This window comes from Propithecus coquereli, unplaced genomic scaffold, assembly GCF_000956105.1.
Source record: "Propithecus coquereli isolate 6110/MARCELLA unplaced genomic scaffold, Pcoq_1.0 Scaffold100, whole genome shotgun sequence".
Lineage (NCBI taxonomy): Eukaryota > Metazoa > Chordata > Mammalia > Primates > Indriidae > Propithecus > Propithecus coquereli.
Window position 1 is genome coordinate 3,562,879 of NW_012133859.1, and position 8,766 is coordinate 3,571,644.

General features: G+C 42.0%; 1 protein-coding gene across 1 annotated transcript in view; it reads right to left on the reverse strand.

Moving 5' to 3' along the window:
- Positions 1 to 7,577, reverse strand: part of ZNF622 (zinc finger protein 622) — a 15,256-nt gene extending 7,679 nt beyond the window's left edge. Inside the window, exons 1-4 of the mRNA XM_012642790.1 lie at positions 6,834 to 7,577; positions 5,338 to 5,589; positions 4,952 to 5,114; positions 579 to 691 (exon numbers count right to left, since the gene is read on the reverse strand). Coding sequence (XP_012498244.1) covers positions 579 to 691; positions 4,952 to 5,114; positions 5,338 to 5,589; positions 6,834 to 7,455 — 1,150 coding nt within the window. The 5' untranslated portion in view covers positions 7,456 to 7,577. The remainder of the gene's footprint in view (positions 1 to 578; positions 692 to 4,951; positions 5,115 to 5,337; positions 5,590 to 6,833) is intronic.
- Between the last annotated feature and the right edge of the window lie 1,189 nt (positions 7,578 to 8,766).

Sequence of the window (8,766 nt, forward strand, 5' to 3'; positions counted from 1 at the left end):
GCTAGGATTACAGGCGTGAGCCACCGCGCCCGGCCACTTCCCCTATTCTTATCAGCTAATTGCAATAATTCTTTCTTCCCACACAATAAATAACAGCAGGTGTTTCTCATATTCATGGTTATTCTTTATCTTTTCATACCTGGGATAAATTTCCACCATGAGTGAGATACACCCAAGCTAGACTACCATTTGGAAGTCTAAGCAACACAAGGAAACAGAAATCAGTTCAAAGAACTGATTGCTAGGTTAAGATTAACAAGAAGAACTTAGATGGGACCAAAAAAATAATGAATAGAATAGAAAAGGTCTACCTTTTGTAAAAAAGAGAAGAAAAGAAATGCCTGATCAAAACATTCTGAGTCATAACAGAAGTGAGCAAAAACACTGATCCAATTTAACCAAAACAGCCAACTTGGAGTTAAGTGACAACCTTCAGAGTTTATCATGTACATGAGAACACAAACGTACATTTAAGCTTTATGATCCATTTCCCTCGATGTGGAAGGAAATTGATGGGGATATGTCTCCCCCTCAATCCTGATGACATTAAGCTATTTATCTTTGACAAATGCACTTACCAGAAGGCAGAATCAGCTCCATGGTTTCATCGTTATATTCCAAGTTCTTTTCTGAGGGCAACTCCTCAGACTCAGTGGCATCCTCCCCTTCCTTGTGATCTGGGTAGCTACTCCTGTAGCAGTGAAATGGCACTAATAAATACACGAATACCCCAAACTGAACAACAAAAACATATACTGTATTTGCAAATGTGGCAAACCTGCTAGCTACCTAAAGGAGGGGGGGAAACGGCTGTAGGAACTGCCAGCTGAAAAGTTTGGGGAAGAAAATAACTTGTTAACATTTTTCTGTAGTAAAAGTGAGCAAATGACTTATAACAATTCTTTCTCCTATTTGTTTCTCCTTAGGAAGGTTGCCAAATGGAAGAGGAGAATGTAGAGATGAACAAGCTCTATTCAATTTAATCATTATAAAAATAAGTTTCAGAACAGTGCTGTACAATAGAACTCTGTGACAGAAATGTTCTATGCCTGTGTAACCAATACGGTAGCTCTAGTCACACAGGCTTTCAAGCACTCAACTCTGAAATGCAGATAGTGTGACTACTGAAGAACTGAATTTTTAATTTAACTGTAAATTAAATAGCCACATAAGTACACCTGTCCATGGACAGTGTAGGTCTAGAAGAATCTCTATGCTCCTAGAAATATTCACAAATTCATATTCACACATACACATGGAAAATTGAGAAAATGTACACTAAAATATTAACAGCAAGCCAGACAATCCAACAGGAAAATGAACAAAAGACTTGATCAGACATTTCAAAAAAAGATATCCAAATGGCCAATTAATACATAAAAAGGCTCCTGATGACAGTAGTCATCATCAGGGAGATGCAAATTAAAACCACTACACACCCACTAATGTGGCTAAAGTGAAAAACTCTCCCTCACTATAAGTGGGAGTATAGAGAACCACTTTGGAAAACAATTTGACAGTATTTTCTAAAACCAAACATATGTACATCTTCTGGTCCAACTCCTACATATACACACAACAGATAAAGTATACGCATTTGCCAAAAGACACATACTAGAATGAAGTAGCAGCATTATTTGTAATAGCTCCAAACTGGAAACAACTCAGATGCACATCAACAGTAGACTAGATTTTGTAGGTGCTAAACATAATACTCTATAACAATGAGAATGAATTATCTACAACTATACAAAATAGTGTGAATGAGTCTCTCGAATGTAAAGTAGAGCAAAAGAAGCCAGATCCAAGAGTACATTCTTTGTGATTTCATTTATATAAAAGTACAAAAACAGGCAAAACCAATCTATGCAGTTATAAGTCAGAAGAGTAGCTACTCTTAGAAACAGGAGGGGTAGTTCCTGAAAGGACGTGCAAGGTAAACATCCGGTGTTATTAATGTTCTGTTTCTTCATCTGGATACTAGTTACATTTAAAACTTCACTGGACTGAATTATGATATCAAAAGTACGGTCATCCCTTGGCATCCATGAGGGATTGCTTCCAGAACCTCCCTTGAATATCAAAATCTGCAGATGCTCAAGTCCTTGATATAAAATGGCACAGTCAGTATTTGCATATAACCTATGCACATTCTCCCATACTTTAAATCATCCCTAAATTACTTATAATACCTAATACAATGCAAATGCTATATATAGTTGTTATGCTGTATTGTTTAGGGAATAATGACAAGAAAAAAAAGACTGTGTATATTTATACTACAGATGTATTTTTTTCCAATGCCATTTTTTGATCCACAGTTAACTGAATCCACAGATGCAGAACCCATAGATACAAAGGGCTGACTGTATACATATGTGTACTTTTCTATAAGTTTATTCTTCAGTAAAAAGTTTCAAGTAAAAAATAAGTTAACACTAGTTATCTTGGGAAGGTGCTGGCTTTGTATATGAAGGTTTTTTATTTTCCATTTTTTAAGCATTATCAACTTTTTTTTTTTAAAGACAGGGTCACTATGTTGCCCAGGCTGGCCTTGAACCTCTGAGCTCAAGGGACACTTCTACCTCAGCCTCCTGAGTAGCTGGGACTACACGCATAAACCACTGCACCCAGCCAACTTTTGTTTTTTTAAAGAAAATAAATCATTCATTTTTAGAAAGACTCACAAAATTTCTCATTTCCAGGTACCAATAGAATAAAACGCAATAAATGTAGTCCAAAAAAGCATCATTTGGACTAAGAGAAATTCACTTCTTGAACCATTTACATCAGTTACATATTTTAATTCAAACTAACAGTTTGATCAACACCCAGTAAACAGTAATAACAACAACAAAAGGCCCTACCATTTTGAAGCTTAGACTCTAGAAGGAAAGAGACAATAAACAAATTATATATAATATGTAAAATGGCAGTAAGGGTTCTCAGAAACACACTTGATACCTTAGAGGAATAGCTAGAAATCCAGAGAGCAAGAAATAGAAAACACAGGAACCATAGCTGGGCCAGATCATGCAGGGCCTAGTAGGCCACTACACTTGGCTTTTACTTTGAGTAAGATAGGAAGTCTTTGCAAGGTTGAGTAGTTTGAGCTGATCATGTAGGGCCCTCTAGGCCATTGTACTTTGAGTATGATAGGAAATCTCTGTAAGATTTGAGTAGCTTGATCTGATCTGTAGGCCCCTGTAGGCCGTTATACTTTGGCTTTTACTTTGAGTAAGATAGGAAGTCTTTGGAAGATTGAGTAGTTTGAGCTGACTTAGTATTTTAAAAGGATCCCTCTGGCTACAGTTTTGAGAATAGAATGTAGGGGTTGGTAAGTCAGGTGAAAGATAATGATGACCTGGACCCAGGTAGTCACGGGGTAGTAGTCACACTCTGAAGACAATGTGAAGGTAGATAAAACAAGATTTGGTGATGGATTTAATATAAGCCTGAAAGAAAAACAGAAGAATAAAGGATGACTACATGGCTGGCTTTTGGCTTAAGTAACTAGAAGGACAGAGTTGCCATATACTTAGGGAGGAGCAGGTTAGGATGCACAGCAGGAGTTTGATTTTGGACATGTTAAATTAATTACTCTTTTTGGACACTTAAGTAGAAATGACCAGGAGACAGCTGGATATCTAAGTCTGGAGCTTAGACAGCCTTATGGGAAGGCTATACTAAAGACATAAATTTGGGAGTCATGGGCCTGTAGGAGGTGCTGATATCTGTGAGACTGGGTATGATCCTGCATATAACCACAGGATAAGAAACTGAGTGGTGCGGCAGCCTAGGGCAGCTGCCTGCTGCAGCCACTTAGTTCCACCTATGCTATTTGCTTTGACTACTCTGATTATAACATGAATCAAAAGGTCATAAATTGCTGTTTGAAAGGAACCCTGAGAGAGATAAATATTATCTCCTGCCTGGAAGAAGATGCTTTTTACTTCCAGCAGACACTTAATCTCGTCTTTTCCACGTCATCACCTCTAACCCACCCCCAATCCCCCCAGTGACACCTATTTGATGGCAAGTCTCCAATTGCAAAATGAGAAATCGGGGAGAAAAATGCAAAGGAAGACTTAAAAGACTAAGACTTTGCTGAACACCTGTATCACTTGGACTATGCATGCCTGCCATGGTAAGTATACACAGCTGCTTATCTCCTGCAGTAAGTTATAGGAATTTTGACAATAGGAACTAGTTGTTCATGAGCACTTAGGCAAAATTTGTTAAATGATGCATGAATTATTCAAGATTCTAGTTAGGAATAAACTACCTATGGGATAATCTCATCACCAAATGCTTGGGTATGGCCTAGCTTAGCAATCATCTCAACTCCCTCAGAAGACAGCTTGTGATTCAAGGACTCTCAGGGAACCCAAAATGCGAAAACTAATCTCTGCACCTCTGTTCATGGGGTAACTAGCAAAACTGAACTCCTGATAGTTTAACCACCAAAAAAACCCCCAAAACAAATCAGACAAACATCAGTTTAGGCCTGAGATCTTCTCTTTACTAGATGTGTTACTCTGTCAAACTGAGTTTCCTACTTACAAAATAAGAGAAAATAACTACCTTAGATAGAGGTGTTATAAAGATTATTAAGAATATATTGCCAGCCTGGTCAATAGCGAGACCCCCATCTCTACCAAAAAAGAAAAAAATTATCCAGTCATGGCGGCACGTTCTTGTAGTCTCAGCTACTCAGGAGGCTGAGACAGTAGAATTGCTTGAGCCTGGGAGTTTCAAGGTGCAGTGAGTTATGGTCACTCACACCACTGCATTCTAGCCCAGGAAATAGAGTGAGATTCTGTCTCAAAAACAAAACAAAACAAGAACATATTGTACAGTGCCAGTCACATATCTGTCACTGGCGCACCTAACATCACTTCAATGCAAACATGATGACCTTACTTCATTTCCCATTACAAACCACACTTACCTAAAATCATAGAAATCTGCAAATTCCAAAGCAGCATCGCCATCTGTGAAGAGCTTACAGTGGCTTTTGTCATTCATGTGTGCCTGTACAGCCTCTGTGGAGTAAAAGGATTTCCCTTTCTCATTGCACCACAGGCAAATCTTCCCAACACCAACTTTCTCTCCTGGAAAAATAATTTGAGAAGAAAATATGAAAGAAGCTTCCTGCAACCAGATTAAATCTCACCACTTATCTCCACAATTCGAAAAACATTCATCAAGTTTTTGGTTTTCACAAAAATAAGTAATTAAATCAAAGACTGGTAAGAAACAAAACTAGTGTTCCCTTGGGACCAGTCCCCGAATAATGTGATATTTCCTCACTAAAAGGAAAATTACTGTACTTACCTAAGTATTTAATCAGTCCCTTAAGATCTGAAAGATATTCTATATCAGGAATAAAGAAGCTGTGGACTTTTGTCATATGAGCCACGTTCTTCACAAGTGAGCTTGAATGATGGGAACAAAATAAGCAGTCCGTTACAGGGATGGCTCCAAGGGGTGGGCTTTCTCCAGCCTTTTCCTCCTCTGCCTCCTGCTCCTCCACTGCTTCAGTATCCTCACATTCCAATTCTTCATCAGAATCAATATCTTCCCAATCTTCAAACCAAAATTTTGACAAAGTTTAAGATAAGAGTTAGTCACAAAGATACCACAAAGATTCACATGAGGCAGTACAGTCCTATACTTGGGGACACGGCATGTCAATTACATCCCCCTGGGGACAAATCCTCGTTCAAGATCTCAATTATAGCTATTCATTTTACCAAACTAAGTTGCATGGCTAAAAAACTCCTTAATCTTTTCCAGCACACAGGATTCTTTCGTTCCTTTCATATGCCTCATAGCACCTAGTCCAGCACTGAATACATAGTTAAGTGGTCTCAAATCTGGCTGAATATTTTTATAAACTGCTACAACAATGTCTGTATCTACTGTTTCATAGTACTATGGTGTGTATGTATGTGGTGGTGGGCTGCTGTATGAACTGCTATTATTTGATCATATGTGTCCCTCCCAAATTACTTATGTTGAAACTTAATCACCAATGGAATAGAATTAAAAGGCAGGGTCTTTCTTTCGGAGGTGATCAGATCATGAGACCAGAACCCTCAAGAATGGATTAGTGTGCTTACAAAATGGCTCAAGGGAACTGGTTAGCTCCTTTCTTGCCCTCTGTTCCTTTTGCCATGTGAGCATACCACAAGAAAACCCCATGTATGGAACAGGCCCCTTGCCAGACACTGAATCAGCCAGCACCTTGATTTTGGCCTTCCCAGTCTCCAGAACTGTGAGAAAATACATTTACTTAGTTTATAAATTACCCAGTCTCAGGTATTTTGTTATAGCAGCACAAAGACATTAATATATACAATACCAGCGTTAATAGGATGTGGGATGAGGAAAGGAAGGAATAAACAGCTCATGAACTCAAGAAGGCTAGGTTGCTAGCTCAAGCTCCACATTTCAGGTTTGCTAGCTGATTTTGAGCTCATCATTCTGTTTTAATCAACTAAATTAAGTACAAAGCCACCTCCCCATCCAAAACAGAGAGGGTATCAATTCATTCTACGAACATTTATTAAGCACCTATTCTTTTTCCAAGTAAGGTTTATGCCCTGAATCTACAACAGTGAACTAAACAGACAAATTTCCCTGTGGGGATGCTGGTCAGATAACGCACTTCAGAAAGCGTCTTACCTATCTACACTCATCACTTTCACCTAAAAACTGACACACACTGACATCCCCACCTCGAGTACAAATCTGGAAACGTTAAGTGGAGCCAATTTCCTCTCCGGGCCGCCACCCCACCCCCACCCCGCCCAAGACAGAACCATTACCGTCTTCATCCAGGTCCTCCTCGTCCTCACTGTCCTCCTCCTGCTGCTTCGCCAACTTCTTCGCTTGCTGTTCAAACCACTGAAGCCGGGGCGGTTTCTCGGTGGGGTCTCGGTCGTGAGTCACACGGCCACCAGCAGCCACGGCCACAGAACTCGTGGACTCCTCTGTAGGCGCCGGGGGCGTCTTCTTGGGAGACATAGACGGCTGAGCCTTGATGGCCTGCTGGATGGCCGCGTTCATGGCATCCTTGTCGACATTGTCCACGCTCAGTCCTTTCTCCAAGTTCTTTTCATTCATCATCTCTACTTTCCGATTCACGGCCTGCACGGCCTTCTTTTCCAGCTCAACGTGCCGCCGGGACTTGAGGTGGTTTTCGTAGGCGTTGAAAGAGGCAAACTTCTTACTGCAAACGGTGCAGTAGGTGGCGGAGCCCTTGCTCTCCTGCTCCGCCACGGCCCGCTGCGCCCGCACTCGCTCCTGGAAGCCCTCGGCGGTGACCGGGGCCATGTTGGCCACTTTTCGCCGCAGGTTGTAGCGATGCCAGTCCGTCTTGTAGTGGGCCCGCTGCATCTCCGCGTCGCGGAACGCCACCCGGCAAGTTATGCAAGTGTACGTCGCCATCGCCAGCCGAGAAGTAAGAGGCGACCAAGCGAAGAACCTAATGATCAGCGCCTTGTCCACACAAGACCCTCAGACCTTAACTAGCCTCAGCTGCCACGAAAAGCCACACTGAGCGCAGATTTCCCGATTCTCACTGAGAGCCCTTCCGGCACATGCCGGAAGTTTTTTAACAGCTGTACAGGAAATCCCGCCTCTCAGCCTATGGCCACGCCCCCGCCGCGGCGCGGTCCCGGAAGGCGAGGGAATCCCGTGGTTAACCAGATAGTGGATCCGCCTGGTCCTCCTGAGGTGGGTGTGGCTAGAATGGCGTCTTACCCTCCCAGTTACCTTCCTTGGTGGTTGTGTCGTGCGGTGTGACGCAGTTAAGGTGACGGCTGTGCGAGAAGGGAGGAATGCGGGGCCCGGGGCTGCCCGTGGCCCTGGGAGGCCCCCAGGGAATGGTCCTGTCAGTGACGCTAGGGTCGAGTTTTTTCTGAGTATCGCGCGCTGCTGCCCTGGAGCCCGGTGAATGGATGTCAAGAAAGTGAAGGCTGCTCTTTCGCCCTCCAGTGGGACCACCAGAGCCCTCGCCCGGCCGTCTTGGACGATTCACTGGGAAACCGGACAGCCCAGGCTGGAGGCTGGGCCTTTCCGAGGCGGCGCTTCCAGCGAAGGGCACAGGCGAAACTCTTGAATGGAAAGTGTGCCTGCTAGGTGTAAATAGTACGGTCGAGCCGCTGTCCAATAAAAATATAATCCAAGCCACATATGTAATTTTTAATCTAATTGTGGTCACATTTTTAAAAAGTCAGAAATAGGTGACATTGGTTTTAATGATGTATTTTGTTTAACCCAGTATATCTAAACTACCATTGCAATATGTAATCAATCTAAAACAATTGAGATATTTTATATTCTTTCGTTGATACTAAGTCTTGGAAATCCAGTGTGCATTTTACAATTAACACATCTCAATTGGGACTAGCCCCATTTCAGATGTCCAGTTGTCTGTGTAGCCTCGTTCATATCGCACAGCACAGTTCTACAGAAAACATGAACTTGAAAGACCTGGGGAGGGCATAGATTCGTCTGCAAGAGCCTAGCCAGAACCAGAGTCAGCTTCGTTACAGAGTCGAGTGTTGCATATTTAGAATCCAAGCTACCGATAGCGCCAAAGAAGATAATGTCGTTCTTAAAAATATAAGACAGGTGGTGCTGCTCTTTTTGCTCAAAACGCTCCAGTGGTTGCCCTTGACTCAATAAAATTCAAACACCTTTTTATTCTGTGAGACCCTACAGGATCTGCCACCACCCCATCCCTACCTCTGATTT